Source organism: Urocampus carinirostris, chromosome 17, assembly GCF_059441175.1.
Source record: "Urocampus carinirostris isolate Australia breed hairy pipefish chromosome 17, RoL_Ucar_1.0, whole genome shotgun sequence".
Classification (NCBI taxonomy): domain Eukaryota; kingdom Metazoa; phylum Chordata; class Actinopteri; order Syngnathiformes; family Syngnathidae; genus Urocampus; species Urocampus carinirostris.
This window is the reverse complement of record NC_142365.1, coordinates 24,076,310-24,093,758: the sequence shown is the minus strand read 5'-3', so window position 1 is coordinate 24,093,758 and position 17,449 is coordinate 24,076,310. Positions and strand designations below refer to the sequence as shown.

The following is a 17,449-nucleotide window of genomic DNA, read 5'->3' as shown; positions in this document are numbered from 1 at the left end:
GTCATGCTTAGCTTCTTCCATTTTCTAATGATTGCTCCAACAGTAGACCTTTTTTCACCAAGCTGCTTGGCAATTTTTCCGTAGCCGTTTACAGCTTTGTGGAGGTGTACGATTTTGTCTCTGGTGTTGTAGGACAGCTCTTTGGTCTTTGCCATGTTACAAGTTAGTCTTACTGATCGTATAAGGGAGACAAGTGTCTTAATGCAGCTAATGACCTCAAAAAGGTGCATCTTATTCAGGACGATAAATGGAGTACGGGTGGACTTCTAATGGGCGGACTAACAGGTCTTTCAGGGTCATATTTCTAAATGATGCACAGGTGTTCAAATACGTATTTGCAGCTGTATCACACAAATAAATTGTTAAAACATCATTCATTGTGATTTTTGGATTTTTCTTTTTAGTTTATCTCTCTCGCAGTGGACATGCACCTCTGATCAAAATTTCAGAACCCTCGATGATTTCTAAGTGGGAGAAATGGCAAAATAGCAGGGTGTTCAAATACTTATTTTCTTCACTGTATGTTGAGCCTATACATTTCTTTGCTCCACAGAGACACTTCATGCAATGCACGGAGGAAAACCCGCTTTTCCAGGGAATCGATTGCGAGGTGTTTGAATCGCGCTACCCTACCACCATGGCGCTGTCTGTGCTAGTCACCATTGAAATGCTCAACGCACTCAACAGGTCAGACGTCATCTTCAATATCACATCTAAATGTCAACACCGATACATATGGCAGTATCTGTCCACTGTAGTCGCGGGCCTGTAGTTGAATCCTTGCCTTTGTTTTTGGTTACACGACGCATCAGCTTAAGGAACATTCACATGATTTGCATTCCGGAACAACACTCCCTTTAAAAATAATTCAGAAATATTTTTCAGCTTTTGGTACAGAAATCACTGAAAATTTTACTGAATACTGAAACGCTACTTCTTAGTTGCAATGTAATAGAACATAAATTTGTTATTACCTATAACTGGCAGGGCCAACCTAGACTGATTGCCAGCTAATCACAGGAACTAATTTGTAAATTCAATAACATAAGATATATGAACGGCTGTATTTAACTGCAAAAACAACATATATTTACATATACAACATATATTTTTTTCTCTAACTTGTTTTATGCAATCTGTGCCCCCCAACAGTTTGTCTGAGAACCAGTCCCTCCTTAGGATGCCTCCCTGGGTCAATATTTGGTTACTGGGAGCCATTGTCCTTTCGCTCTCCTTACACTTCTTAATCCTTTACGTCGAGCCTATGCCAGTGAGTATTTACTTTTTGCTGTTGTCGTTTCAATGTCGCACCAGTGATCTGTTTTTAAAGGCACATTGTGTCATGAACCGGAACAGGATCAGGACCCAAATGCGTAACGTTTCTCACACAAGCCATTTATTTTACGGGAAATGGGGAGTCATGCACGTTAGGCAGCAGTCTGCCGTGGAATGACTGGAGGCCAGAGGCCAACGAGATCGATACCAATTGCCCAAGCGGATATCGGACAGATGGGGTCAAAACCGAACAGGACGGGACAGACAGGATTGATATCAAAACAGGATATCGAAATTAAATAGGACAAACTAGACGAGAACGAAACTGGTAACTGATATTAAACAGGATAAATAAACGGGGACAATACCGGCCGGTAAATACCAACAGGAAACAGGACCGAGTCAAAACCCACGTCTTGCAGGGCAGAGGTTCGTTGACGGACTGACAAAGAGTGAGAGCACTAAGCTTAAATAGACGGAAAGCCAATCTGTCAACGAACAACTGCTGGCGCCACACAGGTGGGGCCAATTGGGCACCATGGCAACCGTGACACATTGTGTATTATTTTGTTCTGCGAGTGGTAAAAACAACATTGTTTATTAAAACAAAACATTCATTTGAAAACACAAGCTCTTTCGTATAAACACGCATTTTCTTTCTTAAATACTCATAATTCGAGAATGTTTTATTTATTTTACTTAACATTAGGCTCACCTAGAGGGAGCTGACATGACTGTCCAACATCATGCTTCGAAGGATACCCCCCCAAAACGAAAACATGTTGAAAGGCTGAGCAGCAAAAATGAGAGAAAATATTGCAGTTTGGTCAATTTGAGTTTCCATAGTTTGTAATTTTCTTTGTGCTTATTAGCACTCGTTTTGCCAAATAGCACACAGTGTTCCTTTAAGGGTTTAACGAGTACTGATACAATCTAATAGTCATGGTTTGTACGCGTGCTTGAAAGTGCTTGACTTTTAATCTTGTGTTTTCAAGTTTTGACAAGTGGTGGAATTTTGGCGTACATTCTTAAAATTGTTGCCATGTTTCTCAACAGTCTGACTCAATTGACTACACATTAAATTAGGAAAAATAAAACAAGTCTGTGTAAAGTGACGTAGACACGCCTGCTCTGGTAGCTGAGCTTTGCCATTGTATTTCTTCCTACTTAATGATTAACATCAGCTGGCATTTGTTTGTATGGCATAGTCATATGAAGCATCATCGCATCCAAGAGGTACAAAATGCAGAGAGGCTGCCGTTTTACTTAAAATGGCTAAAAAACGAAAAATACAAACAATGGCTGACACGTGAAACAAATGCACGCACAGCGTAATGTAAAGTGGATGGATGCAGCACGGCGGATGGGTGGTTAGCGCGCAGCCCCACAGTGCAGAGGTCTAGGGTTCAATTTCAGCTACAGCAGCCTCCCCATGCAGGGTTTAAATAATCTCCCTGTGCCTGCGTGGGTTTCCTTCGGACACTCCGCGACCCTACTGAGTATAATTGGCACAGAAAATAGATGGTGGATACATTTGTGCATCTAAAAAACATGTGTAAATATTTTTGAGACAAATCCTTCCCCATACCGCCTAGACATACACGCTAAACGCCATTATCACTCTGCACAAGCAGACTCAGTGACCCCAAACAACAGGGCTATGGATTGATTCACACTGGATTTCTTGTTTTAATGGTACTGGAGAAATTGAAAAATTGTCTTTGAAAGTCATAAATCAAAAAGTGCTTGAATTCAATTCAAATTGCAGCCACGAAAAACATGTACGAACCCTTGATGGTATCTTGCTGATATTGTACTTGCTATGGTACCATTACCAGCTGATTTCTGGTGGCCATTTATCAAACAGGAACCTAGATTAATAGGATAATAAAATGCTATTAAAAATGAAACGTTTAAATCTTAAATAAATGTTTGTTTTAAAGCGAATTCTTCAAACATTATCTTATTTTGCAAAGGGAAGGGAATTGTCTTCAAAATTTGGGTATCATCCTGAAAAATAGTTATATGAAACATTCAGATTTCAAATCGACCTATATCTATATTCATCTACATACAGTACATAACTAGGAAGCTAGCTTGGTAAGTGCTGTAGCTAGGTTGCTACAGACGGTAGATGGTTTGAGTAGTTTGGTAACTCACTTGAAACAAGTAAGCTTGTTTAAGATATATTTGCAAAATAATTCAAGGCTTATTTTATTTGTAAAACAGAAAAGTGATACATTTATAGCTTAGTAGGCACTCAAAATAAGGAGATAATATATCAATGAATTTTCAATTTGCAACGTGAACATTAGATCCTTAAGATGCAAAAAATGTCTTTGTAGATAATCTTCTAGGTTACAAAAAGCAGATCCGCTTATCCAAAAAGCGTGTGGGAATCAAAGAACAGCAACATGATTGGTAAATAGCAACAATGGAGTAAACAGTGCATGAGAGTCAACACATTGAAAAATGAGGTATAATAGTCCAAATAACAAACTGGCATCATATGCAATCTCCTTTGCAGGTGTCCAATACTAAAAACAGAAGCAAGCAGTATAAACAATTCAATTCGCTTTGATTTTTTGTATTGTGATTGATTCAATTAAATCTGATAAGAAAAGTGAACAAGACAGACCATCATATGGATATTTTTTCTGTTTTGATTGACATATCTGAATAAACTTATCATCACTGCAAAAAATGCAATCCTTACAAATACACAGGATTTGTACGGGTGCTTGAAATCCTTGCATAAGCTTGAATTTAGGCATCTAAATGCTTAAAATTGTTGCCATGTTTCTCAATAAATCTGCCTAAAAATGACACTGCTCTGTGGTAGCTTCGCTTTGCCTTTGCATATCATCTTCCCTTGTGATTTACTGCAGCTGGCATTAGTCTGTACGGCATTGTCCAATGAAGCGTCTTGGGGGTCGTGCCCAAGACAACAGTTTGATTCTACACCTAACCAGGGCACAAAAATAAAACTGTGTATAATTAAAATTAAGGTAGCATTTTCCAGTGGTAAATTATAATAGGAAGTACTTCCTGCAACTGAAAATATAAACTACGCATTACCGTCATTTTACCCAACACCTGTATGTGGAGAGATTTGTCTAAAAAAAAAAATCTATTTGCGATTTACTCAAGATCTGAAAGTCATATGCCTAGATATATACACACGCAAGATTAAAAACAGCATATTTAAACCGCAGATATAATTGTGCCTTTGCAAAATATGTGATTTATTTATTTTAATTGCACTGTAGAAATTGGAAAACTGGCTTCAAATGTCCTTAAAAAGTGCTTGAATTTTACCACGCTTGTGTGATTATCGGCCTATGTGGTTTTCAGATGAGATTGTAATCCTTGTGTTGCTTATATCGTTCAGCTGATCTTCCAGGTGACGCCTTTGCGTTGCTCTCAGTGGACCGTGGTCCTGAAAATCTCGATCCCTGTCATCCTGCTGGACGAGGCCTTAAAATACATTTCCAGAAACTTTCTTGAAGGTAAACCTGAAAACACAAACCTTTTTGATTCTGTTTAAAGACGCAACAGTTGAAAGGGTACTGCCATTATAAGTTCCTCTTTTGGCAGGGCTGGGCAAACTTTGAGTCAAGAGCTACATTGGGTTAAAATTTTGTATAGGAGCCTGGCCCTCTAAGAGGGGAAAAATGGCTGATTGATGCTTTTAAATGTTTTGGTGTATGCGGATAGACTTTTGACTCGGCATACAAGAGGAAAAAAGATACACTGAGCCTAACAAATTTATCTTATATTTTATTGGATATTTGTTTATGAGAGACCATTTCAATTGGTTTTGAAGCATTCTAAATATATTAATGATGTATTTACGTATCGATGAAAAAAAAATTATAACCAATTGAAAGTGTAACATAAATCGGACTTTAATACATTATTTTGATAATTGATCGATTGACGCATTAATTTGAAAAGGTAAACATGAGGTTTGTCTTAAGTTGCAATGTTCTCTACAAAAGTTATACAATGTATCCCTGATTTGTGAACTAAGTATGGTCATTTGCATTGAATAATTCAAAATGCCATAGTTTTTTATTGCATGAAATATGATAAATATCTTGTGTAATAGAATGATAAATTATTTAAAAAAAATAGCATGACAAGAAAACGATAGCTATTTGAATGTTAGGGTGTGAGAGGTCACCCAGCATCCACCCGGAAGTAAAAAAAAAAAACTCCCTAGTTTGTGTGTAAGCATTCTATTCTGTCTATATCTATACTATCACCAGCACGCTCAGAACTTTGACATTTTTATTGTTTAATATCTTGTGCATCCATTCAATATGGATGGTGTAAAGTGTAAAGAAGAGGCGAGCCGTTTCTTTTGAAATAAAAGTGGAATAAGAAAGCTTGATGCGGTTGAGAAAACTGTTGGAATGCTTTTTTTCGGCCACTTTTTAACCACGGAGGTGGAAGTCGTCTAACTGTTGAAGCTCGTCTTCCAAAAGTAAGTTAAACTTAACTTTATCTATCTTTATAGAGCATATTATTTTATGAAATGTTCATTTTTTTAGTACAAAACAATACAGGTTACTTATACAAGCCCTAAACATACTATAAACCTTACAAAATATAGCACTGAAGCAATTCACAAACAAATTCAACTTACGAACGATCGTCTGTAAGTAGGGCAGCGTCTGTATATGTGGCCCCAGGCCATAGTTTGCCCGTCCCTGTCTTATAGTGTTTGGATCCAGTATAAGTTTCATCCTTTACACTGACTCTCCTTCTTTTTCCTCTGGAATTTGAATGCAGCTTGAATTCTTATCTCTTCTTCTCTGAAAAAAGGTACCATCCTCAGATTACCGTAAATTCCGGACTACCTGATTAAAAGCCGCATGTGCAAATTTGAAGAAGAAACTTTTTTACGTTTGGCATTGAATGTGTTAAATTTTATTTCTGTACACCGGATTTTAAGCTGTCAGTCAAAACAATCCCAAATAGGAACCAAGTCATGGAAATTGTTCACATTAAAAAAAAATTAACACGGCTATCTTGAAATATAGCGTACGTTTATATCGGAATACATTACCCCGCTGGCCGTGAGGACCACGCTTGCCCGCCGCCATTACCTCAGAAACGTGAGCCCGCGCGGGGTAAATCAGGGTTCGTATGGGTGCCTGAAATACTTGAAAATTGTTGAATTTTTGGTCAAGTGCTTGTGAATGCTTGACATTGTTTCCATTGCCATGTTTCTTAGCAGTCTGACTCTATAGATCACGCAAAAAATGGTCGCACACAAGAGAACAACTCTATTTAGAAAATTGGCTCTTTTGGCTCGACTCACTGAAAGAGCTCACAAACGGCTCCTAATATATATATATATTTTTTACATATACATATATATATATATATATATATATATATATATATATATATATATATATATCAATAATAATAAAACATTATAATAATAATAATAATTTCCTTGTATTGTCATTCTGTGTAACAATGTACACAGAACGAAATGTCGATTGCACCTGACCCGTTGTAGCGAGCCGATGCAGCCGCAGCCAACAGAGGGCGCCGCCGACCACTTTTTAAGTCTTAGGAATGACTCGGCCGGGGCGCGAACCACCGACCTCCCAGTCTCAAAGCGGGCGCCTTACCATCTAGGCTACTGAGCTGTATGCACCAAATGATATAGTAATTAGAAATGTCATATGTTTTGCAAGGATCCCTGGAATAATATATAATATATATATATATATATATATATATATATATATATATATATATATATATATATATATATATATGATAGAGAGAGAGAGAATATACAGTATATAAAAATTAAAATATTCCCAGATCTACAAAACAATTTTAGCTTTTTACACAGATTTAAAGTCAAACGACAACACATTTTTAAAAATGCAAAACAAAATAATAATACTTAAAACAATTAATTCTTCTGTTTGTAAAATGATAAATCGCAAATATATATATATATCTAATATTTACATTTTTTTAACCAATTTAGACACTGATGCGCTTCAAAACATGCAAAAAAATACTAATTAAAATAAGTAAAACAAAGAGCGAAAGATCAGCAGTCTATAAGATTGAAAGATTGAATACACTCTGCTTCGGAGCGATAAACATCATTACAATTAGTCCAAATTTAACTCTTTTTTTGCATTTTTTCATTCAGAACTTTCTTTTTTGTCTTCTGTATCGTACTCAATTATAATCCAACAACTTTCCGTGTTTGTTAACAAACATGACGTTAATTAGATGGCGAGGCATTTGTCCTTTGAAAGGAGTCATAGTCGCTCTTCCATTTACCAGAGTTCCATTGAATTTCTTCACTTTGGCATTCAGAGCACTGGGCAGAAATCACACCACATCAACACCCGCCTGCAGCCTTTGGGAGGCTTTGTTTTAATTAAACAGTCGGTTATATGGGCTGACCAGTTCTCAGCTAGCCGTCAGCCGAGGTGATCCACCGGGGACGTGTCGCTGGGACAGGGCGGGAAGCGCGACTGCGTTGATGCGGCACCCTTACAAGAACATCTGCGGGTAGGGCTCAGTGCACAGCTGAGGTCACTGCTGACATCATGCTTAACCATCCCCCTCGCTAAAGAAAATAATAATAATAACTTGCATTATATTGTGCGCCACTGCGTTTAAAATGTAGAAAAAAGTAGCAGCTTGTCGTACGGAATTCACGGTACCTCTTCAAAAAAACTACAACAGACCGCTCAATCTATGACTTAAAGTACTTTTTTTTCTACCTCTGGCAGGTGATGATGAGAGGAAGTACCGGAGGCGATGGCAGCAGAATTAAATCGTCTCCCTAAAAGGCTCTCACTCACACTGATCGTCCTTCTCACCCTTTGTGAGCGACAACCCCACTCAGCAATGTACAAACCGCCACCACTAATCGGTCAGGAAGCTTGCGTGAGGACAAGTTGGAGTCTGAGTGAATGCAAAAAGTCGTTTTTGCCGTCCAAAATTATTGTATTTGTCTTGCAGTGCAGAGCAAACATTAGCGGTTTATTTGCTGGACTTGTGAGCGTGTTTTGTGTCCAGTCACCAACCCAAGCTTCTGCAGATCACTTTTTTGCAAAAAAAAAAAAAGAAGAGCACTGTCGATCTCGGGGTCGTCACCGCAAAGCTTGAAGTGACTCTCACCGTTACCCGTGCTTCAATCAATTTCTTCCTTTGACATTCAAAGCACTGGGCAGAAATCGCATTGCATCAACACCCGCTCGCGCCTCTCATGATGCTTTGTTTTATTAAGACAGTCTGTTTAAAGGTCCAACTCTAAGCCAGCTGCAAGGCTTTATTTTCATGTGAAAAGTCGAGATGAAAAAATGACCTAAAACCTTAACAGTTATTCTTTATTTTTTTCAGGGTGTATACAAATGAGATTCTTGGTACTTTTCGCTTCAGTTGCTGAGAAATGAAGAACTGAAATATTTTGCAGTTGGTCTTTTGCACTCCGAGCGTTTGTTAAAGGTTTTTTGGTGTACTCTATAGGATAATGTAAACTTGTACACATTTGGGTTCTCAGTGAAAACATATTCTATAATATAAATAATATGAATGTAGGCTGCTCGATTGTCTAAAGTAATTATCGAATCACACCATGCCTTAAACAGCCCTATAGCGTCACCACTTTGTGGTTAAAATGTACGAGAATTTTCAACTGACAATGTAAAGGAAAGGTTTCTGACTGGCAAACATGGAAAACATATTTGAAATACCTTTTGTGTGTTTGAATGTATTTGCAAGTATGTGGGTATAAATTTGAAAATGGGTATGTTTGAATGTACTCAAAAGAGAAACTGTCAAGTACTATCACTTCCAAATGGCAAAAAAACCCCACTATTGATCTGAATAATAAACATAAGTACATCTCATCTCATCTCATTAGCCGTACCGCTTATCCTCATTAGGGTCGCGGGGGGGCTGGAGCCCATCCCAGCCATCTCCGGGCAGTGGGCAGGGGACACCCTGAACTGGTTGCCAGCCAGTCGCAAGGCACACAGGGACAGACAGCTCATTCGCTCATTCACACCTAGGGACAATTTAGACCGGCCAATTCACCTGAAATGCATGTTTTTGGAACGTGGGAGGAAACCGGAGTGCCCGGAGGAAACCCACGCAAGCACGGGGAGAACATACAAACTCCGCACAGGAAGTCTGGAGCTGGATTTGAACCCACGACAGGTTCCCGAGACATGAACTGTGCCGCACAAGCCGTGCTGCCCAACATAAGTACATGAACTATCATTTCAACATATTGAGAAAAAAACATAAACATACATTTTTTTAAATACTAAGACATGTTTGTCTGCCATCTGGCTGCCCAGGGTACCAGAAGACCCAAAACCTTATGCTTGCGTGCAAGAAAAATCGCACAAGGCTGGGCAAATATATGTGAAGAAAAATGGTGTGCAGTTTTGTCACCATATGAGTCCTCTTAGTTTGCAGTCTTCCTCGGCTTTGTAGCACTCATTTTAGGTTGTATGACACAATACAGAAACGCCGAGCAGTCAAATATTACAGTGTCCCTTTATACGGAATGAGGTTTTTCTTTCACGAAAGTCGACTTCTGGCTGCATGTGTTAGCGCTTAACTATGGCCCAAAGGGATTCTGGGGTCGCTTTAAAGGGACATTGTGTACTATTTGGCCACTAGATGCCGCTGCATTGTATAATGCAACGAAAAATGAAAATTAAAAAGCACAGTAAAGAATGCAAACTATGGAGACTCAACGTAACCAAACCTCACAATTTTTCTTCGCACTTTTCAGCCAAGCTTTTCTTGTTTTTCCTGATATCCGTGTCAGCAAGATGGTGCAAAAATATCTACCGGTAAACTCGTTTTATCTAAAATATAATTTAAATTTCTCAACTTCTAGGTATTTTCAAAAAAGTCAATGAAGTAAATCAATAAAGTCACATTAACGGCAGCATGGCGGCGCAGTGGTTAGCGCGTGTGCGGCACAGTTCTGAGGTCATGAGATCGAAGCTCCTGTGTGGAGTTTGCATGTTCTCCCCGTGCTTGCGTGGGTTTCCTCCCACATTCTAAAAACATGCATGTCGGGTTAATTCGCTGATCCAAATTGTCCCTAGGTGTGTATGAGCGAGTGAGTTTTCTGTCTCTGTGTGCCCTGCGACCGGCCGGCAACCAGTTCAGGGTGTCCCCTGCTTAAAGATAGGTGGGATGGGCTCCAGCACCCCCGCAACCCTTCTGAGGATAAGCGGTGCAGATAATGAATTGATGGATGGAAGTTACATAAATACATACTAAACCCTACTCATTGTCCCTTTTGAAGTACTTTTGATGATACAATAATCCCTCGGTTAACTTCCAAAAAGGTCCGCTATACTCAAAACTCGAAAACCAGAAAAGTTTGTTTATTTATTAAATACTATATCACACATTGAAACCAAAGAATAAACCCAATTAATAGGTTCACACAAAATACTGTACTTCATAAATGTTTTTTAACAAATAATTTCTGTTCTTTCAAATTATAATTTAAAAAAAACATGTTGCTGATTCATTGCACTACTGTACTGTATTAAGGTCACGATCCACTTTACTGCAGATGATATTTTGTCGCCACCATGTGGACAAGAAAATCATGAAACTACATATTAAAGAACTGCATTTTATAAACATTTAGTTTTACAAATAACCTGTCAAATTATCGTTTTAGAAATAATCCTGCTACAATATTCTACTATTGATTAGTTATCTTGCGCAGCACGGTGGCGCAGTGGTTAGCGCGTGTGTGGCACAGTTCTGAGGTCGTGGGAACCTCCTGCGTGGGTTCAAATCCAGCTACCGGCCTAACTGTGTGGAGTTTGTATGTTCTCCCCGTGCTTGCGTGGGTTTCCTCAGGGCACTCCGGTTTCCTCCCACATTCCAAAAACATGCATGTAAATTGGTAAATTGGCCGGTCCAAATTGTCCCTAGGTGTGAATGAGCGAGTGAGTTGTCTGTCCCCGTGTGCCCTGCGATTGGCTGGCAACCAGTTCAGGGTGTTCCCTGCCCACTGCCCGGAGATGGTTGGGATGGGCTCAAGCCCCCCCCGCGACCCTAATAAGGATAAGCGGTACAGCTGATGAGATGAGATTAGTTATCTTGATTATGAATGGTTGGCGGACTTGGGCATTAGTGCAGATAAAGCGGCTTGTTATGGTAACCTGATTTAGGCAAAAATTTAGCCCATTAAAGTGAGTTATGCACTTAACTTATGATTAACTTTACATGTTTGCCAGTTTCTTTTGGCTTTTCCCCGGTTTTTCTAGTCATTAGGTGACCAAAGCCCCCAATTACAACCCAACCCAACCGAGCGCCAAGCAGGAGGGAAATGGCTATCAATGTTGTCTTAGGTATGGCTCGGCTAACCAGTGACCTCCCAGTGTGGGCAGGCACACAAAACCATGACCTCCCAGTCTCTGGGCAGGCACCCAACTCTAAGCCCATCGAGCTAGTTGCCCACCAAGGGTTTTAATCCTGCCTGTGAAACGGCGCTGAGAGAAGCACAAGATAAAAGAGTTTTAAATATATCCTCTGGAAGCCAGGCACCTACTGTAGCTGTATTTGTTTCTCTTTTTCTATCTCTTTTCTTTCTGTTTCTGTTTTTCCTTCTGTCTTTCTCTTGCCTTATATCTCATTTCCTCTATCCATTTGGCCCCATTTCTCTTCTCTCTCTTTGTCTCTTTGTGCCTCTCTCGTTCTCTCTTTCTTCCTCTCTTTTCTATCCCTCTCCTCTTCTCCCTCTGTCTTTTTCTCTTTAATTTACTCGTCTGGCCACTTAAGTTTTTCCCTACCATGTGACCACTAAGCTCAAATGAATACGACACCCCTGCTTTTGCGTGTGGAGTAGTCCAACTTAGTTGGTATTAGAAAGCATTTTCCTCTGCATTTTAGTGCTTTTGTGGGACTAGGGCATTTTGGTGACATGACGGCTTCTAGCAAAATTTGAAAAAGGATTGCACGTAGGTTCATCAAGCCATCGTTTTGACGCACAAGCAGAAAAGTGGCAGGGTGTCTTGCCAATCAGAACGCAGAACACAATGCACGTTGAAAACCGCGATAAAGCGAGGGATTACTGTATATATTCTTCAAATTGACAGTTCCAATATCTTGATAATAATTTGGTGTTCACTCCTTTGTGCCCTAGTGAAGAAAGTGTCTGTCACAAGGATTTTTTGATAAGCTTTGGTTGAGCATGTTTGATTTGTGTGTTGCTCTTTTCATGTTCTCAGTTTTTGCAAAACTCTTCGGGTAATGTTTTTACATAGTTAAATGTTTATGACTGAATAAACAGGAAAGGTTGAGATTTTGTTTTAGCTGTTAATTATTTCTCCATGCTGTGTAGACCAGATCACCATTTTTTTGTTTGTTTGTTTAGATCAGGCATGTCAAACTCAATTTGGCTCAGGGGCTGGATCCAGACTTTCTGTTCTCAGGTGGGCTGGATCAGTAAAAATGTCAACTCCAAATATTTAGCTTTTTCTTTTCGAGACTATGCTTTTTCATCCAACATTTGTAGCCTACCCTACAAATTATAATCACAAATCATAAGTTTTTTTTTCCCAAGCACAACACTTTTATTCACAAACACCAGGGAAACAATTATTTTTACGTTTGGCATTGAATGTGTTAACAATTTGTTTATTTTGGCAGTTAATTAAATGCAGTGTCAGGACCAGAACAGAAACAGGACCCACTTGCGTAGCGTTTCTCACAAGTTTCATTGGAGGAAGAGAAAGGGCTGCGCCCATTGTCCGGTGTTCACTGGACGCGGGAAGCAAGTCGCTCTGGTACTCGGATTGTGCTCCGAATGCGGAAGGGGATCTTCCATGGCGAGCGATGGCGGTGTCAGGGACAAGAAAAGCGGGTCAGTAGCCGGGACAGGAGAGCAAAAACGTGGTCAGGGTCGTAAGCGAGTCGTAAGCCAGAATAGGAGAGAAGATGTAGTCGGAGACAAAACGAGGTTAAAAGCCGGGACGGGAGAGCAGACGTGGTCAGGATCAAAAACGGGTCAAAATCGGGGACAGACGGAGCAAAAAACGGGACAGGTGAGAGCCAGGGTAAAAAAAGGCTTGCCTAGGGTTCACTGAGGTTCGCAGACGGACTGACAAAAGGGGACAGACAGGACTGGGTTCGAATACTGACCGGGAGCCAGTCGGAACCCGCAGAAGTTTGTGCCAAAGAAGCTGGTACAGCTGAGTCACGTCAGTACTGTTATCATGACATGCAGCTTTACATCAATACCAACTCACCATAAACATTACAGACTGAAACGAACTCAAATCGCAGCTATGACTAAAATCATACTTGCCTTAATTGGCATACTGCTATAAAACAAATACAAAAAAGGGTTTTAGCGGTAACTGGGGAAAGACATCAGATCAAACTACTTGGCTTGGCGTACTGAAGCTGAGAAAATACTGCACAATGGTGTTTTTAACATGAAACCATACTGGACGTCAGCTCTTTTACACCTTTGCTGCACTCTAGAAGGAGGGAAGGATAACTTTTGATATACAGCCATATGGCTGCTCTCGGTACCGAACGACCTAAAACCTTATGCTTGCATGCTAGAGAAGTCTTTCGAGGCTGGATAAGTAAATGACAAGAAAAATTGTGCACTCTGAGTCTCCATAGTTTTATTCTTCTTTGTGCTTTTTTTTTAGCACTTGCTTGAGGTTGCCTGACAATACAGTGACACTTAGTGGACAACTATTACACCGTATCTCTTTAAAGGGATTGCAAGTCTTTTCCTGAAAGTAAACTTCTGGCAGCAGGTGTTGTCATTTTAATGCTAAACTACAGCCCAAAGGCATTGCAGTGTCCTTTTAAAGGGAATTGAGCTAGATATTTTTTTCTTTTTTATAACATTCTCGGAATTTTACGGCGGGGGTGATGAAATCATCCAACAGGCCCGATCTAGCCTGTGGGCTGTAAGTTTAACATGCCTGGTTCAGATACATCCGTCCCTTTTATAAAATGGCATCCGCGGAAAGAAAGGTTTTTCATTCCGGGAGTCTGTACACAGTATGCTCATTTACTACTGAATCCTCGAATTTGTAATGAAAATGAACATACTGTAAAAATAACCAATACATTTTCTTGTGGGTTTTTGGGAATAATGATAATAATAATACGTTGTTTTTGTTTTTGTTTTTCCTTTCGGCACTTACTACCTTTTTGTCAGATAGATATTTTTACTTTTCTGTTTGTATTTCAAATATGGGGTTTTGTGTGTGACTAAGAAGGGGAAGAAAAAAAATCAAGTTTGAAAATGATTACTCGCTTGTGTTCATGGGCGATGACACTTTTTGTTTGCAAGTTTGTGTTTTTGCAGGAAAACTGTGTGACTATTGCTTTAAGTGAATAGAGAACTGTGATTGTACCTGGATAGTAAAGTTATATGACTGTACAGCAGGGGTAGGCAAACCTTTTGAGTCGTTAGCATTGCAAAAGAAGCCGGGAAGTTGACAATAAATAATATAATCTATTGATACAGTCTCAAATCTGGTACCTTTGCAATACCTGAGGGAAAAGCAATACATGTAGGTCTATCCAATTTTTTACATAACAGCCATTAAAAAGAGAGTTATCTCTTTTTTGGCGTTTATTTTTTTTTGTTTGATATATTTAATTGAGGCAAAACTTGAAAAATGACATTAAGAATAGCAGCAACATTATAATCAAGGTTTGAAAATACTTAAAATGTGATGTTGTTTTTAAGGTTTGAAAAGTGCTCGTATTTTGGGTGATATCGAGTCTTATTTGTATAGTCCTTATTCACAAAAATGTCGGCTCGGGCTGCACAGACCACCATTACAGTTGAATTGCTTGTAAATGCTTGAGATTGTTTCCGTGTTTCTCCGCAGTCTGACTATAGACCACGCATTATATGAAGAGAAATACAACATGCCTCCTTAATAATAATGCCGATGGGGCTATGAATCGATTCACAAAATTTTAATAGTACATGAGGAGTTGAAAAATTGGCTTTGAAAGTCTTTAAAAAGTGCTTGAATTTGGCCTTGACAAACGCTGTATGTTCCTTTCGTTTATTAATAAACTATTTAATCAATTTGCTTTAATTCTGACAATTTCAAAACCAAAGTAGAAAAATGGAAACTCAAAATGCAATATGGCTAGCTCAGTTGTTGTTTTCTTTATTCTATCTGATACATATCTTGAAATATATGAATGATTAAAAAATGGCAAATAAAGAAAAGCATAGCCTACTATTTGAATGTTGGGGACATGAGTTGTACCAAATCACATATTTTTCATTGGTTGTATCTCTTTTTTTATAACCATTTTGTACATATTATATTTTCACTATTTCTGCATGGCATTCTCGATTAAAATGCCTGATGGGCTGCATGTTGCACATGAGCTTGCACCCCTACTGTACAGTGTATAAAAGACCACCCACACCCATTGTTGGATAAACAGTAGTTGTACAATCCCAATTTTTATTATTGGCAATTTAAATAAAGATACATATAAGTCTCTCGAGGCTGACTTCACCTGAAAAATAGAAAAAGAATGTCTGTATTGTCTTGTTAATATTTGATGTGGACACATAATTTTATACCAGTATATGACAATGACATGGAAATAAAGATTATTTATCTTGTTTATTCTGAGATTATGGTTGTTGTTTGTTATATCTAAGATTTAGTAGACACTCAAAGTGAGGAGAGAAGACATTAATGGATTTGGTACTTGGAAGGTAGGCCAGGAAGGGACCCTCAGATAGACAATGCCATCCCATCCTCTGAGGCTTCTCTTTTTATTACATTTTCAATGTTACGAAATCAGTTCAGCCCTAAGAGGTGTGGGAATCAAAGAACAGCAACATGATTGACCGATAACAACGATGATGTAATAGTCAAAAAACTAACAACAGAGCACAATAATTGGTAGAATAAAGAACTGGCATCTAATAAATCTCTTGCATTTGTCCAATATTGAAAACAGAATAAAATCATTGTTATTTGTTGATGTTATGTTGGAAATTGATCCGTTTTTTTCAATTATATTTTTTTTAATATTTAGAAATATGTATACTTTCTTAATATTTGAGAACAGGCTTGTTTATTGCCCCCATCAAACTACAATATGTTCCTGTTTTTCTGAATGTTTTCTTTATTTTTCCTGAATATTTTTCCAAATACATATTTTTTAATTCTCATTTTATTCTTTTTTCGATGACTGCTTATCAAAATCCCTCCTGTTTTCTTAGTATTATAGTTTATAATTTTTGGCTATAGGTATAATTGGTTAGAAATAAGGAACATTGTTTTGAAATATAATACTTTTTTTTTCCCCTTAACTTAGAATTAATGCAATAACTAAAAACGGCTGGTCATTTTAATTACTCTGAAATACTTATAGTAATGCAATTGTTTACCCGTTTACATTGATCTCCCCCCCCCCCAACATTTTGCTGGAATATTTTATATTTTGCTTTAGGGATGGGTGATTGTTTATAAATAAGGTAATTTTGTATGTAAAGAAAATTATGTGGGCAGCACGGCGGCGCAGTGGTTAGCGCATGTGCAGCACAGTTCAAGTCATGGGAACCTCCTGCGTGGGTTCAAATCCAGCTCCAGACTTCCCGTGCGGAGTTTGTATGTTCTCCCCGTGCCTCCTGTTTCCTCCCACATTCCAAAAACATGCATTTCAGGTGAATTGGCCGGTCCAAATTGTCCCTAGGTGTGAATGAGCGAGTGAGTTGTCTGTCCCTGTGTGCCCTGCGATTGGCTGGCAACCAGTTCAGGGTGTCCCCGCTCACTGCCCGATGATTGCTGGGATGGGCTCCAGCACCCCCGCGATCCTACTGAGGATAAGCGGTGCAGCTTATGAGATGAGATGAGAAAATTATGTTGAATAAATAATGAAAATAATAAGACTACACAAAACCTCCCATGTGGAGTTTGCATGTTCTCCCCGTGCTTGCGTAGGTTTCCTCCAGGCACTCCGGTTTCCTCCCACACATTCCAAAAACCTGCATGTCAAGTTGAATGGCTGGTTCAAATTGTCCCTAGGTGTTAATGAGCAAGTGAGTTGTCTGTCTCTGTGTGCCCTACGACTGGCTGGCAACCAGTTCAGGGTGTCCCCGGCCCACAGCCCGAAG

At 39.0% G+C, this 17,449-nt stretch overlaps 1 protein-coding gene across 1 annotated transcript in view; it reads left to right on the top strand.

Annotated features, from left to right (window-relative positions):
* Positions 1-8,400, top strand: part of atp2a3 (ATPase sarcoplasmic/endoplasmic reticulum Ca2+ transporting 3) — a 63,651-nt gene extending 55,251 nt beyond the window's left edge. The window contains exons 18-21 of the mRNA XM_088321727.1: positions 554-687; positions 1,153-1,270; positions 4,667-4,784; positions 8,061-8,400. Of these exons, the coding sequence (XP_088177853.1) occupies positions 554-687; positions 1,153-1,270; positions 4,667-4,784; positions 8,061-8,104 (414 nt within the window). The 3' untranslated portion in view covers positions 8,105-8,400. The remainder of the gene's footprint in view (positions 1-553; positions 688-1,152; positions 1,271-4,666; positions 4,785-8,060) is intronic.
* Positions 8,401-17,449: the final 9,049 nt, after the last annotated feature.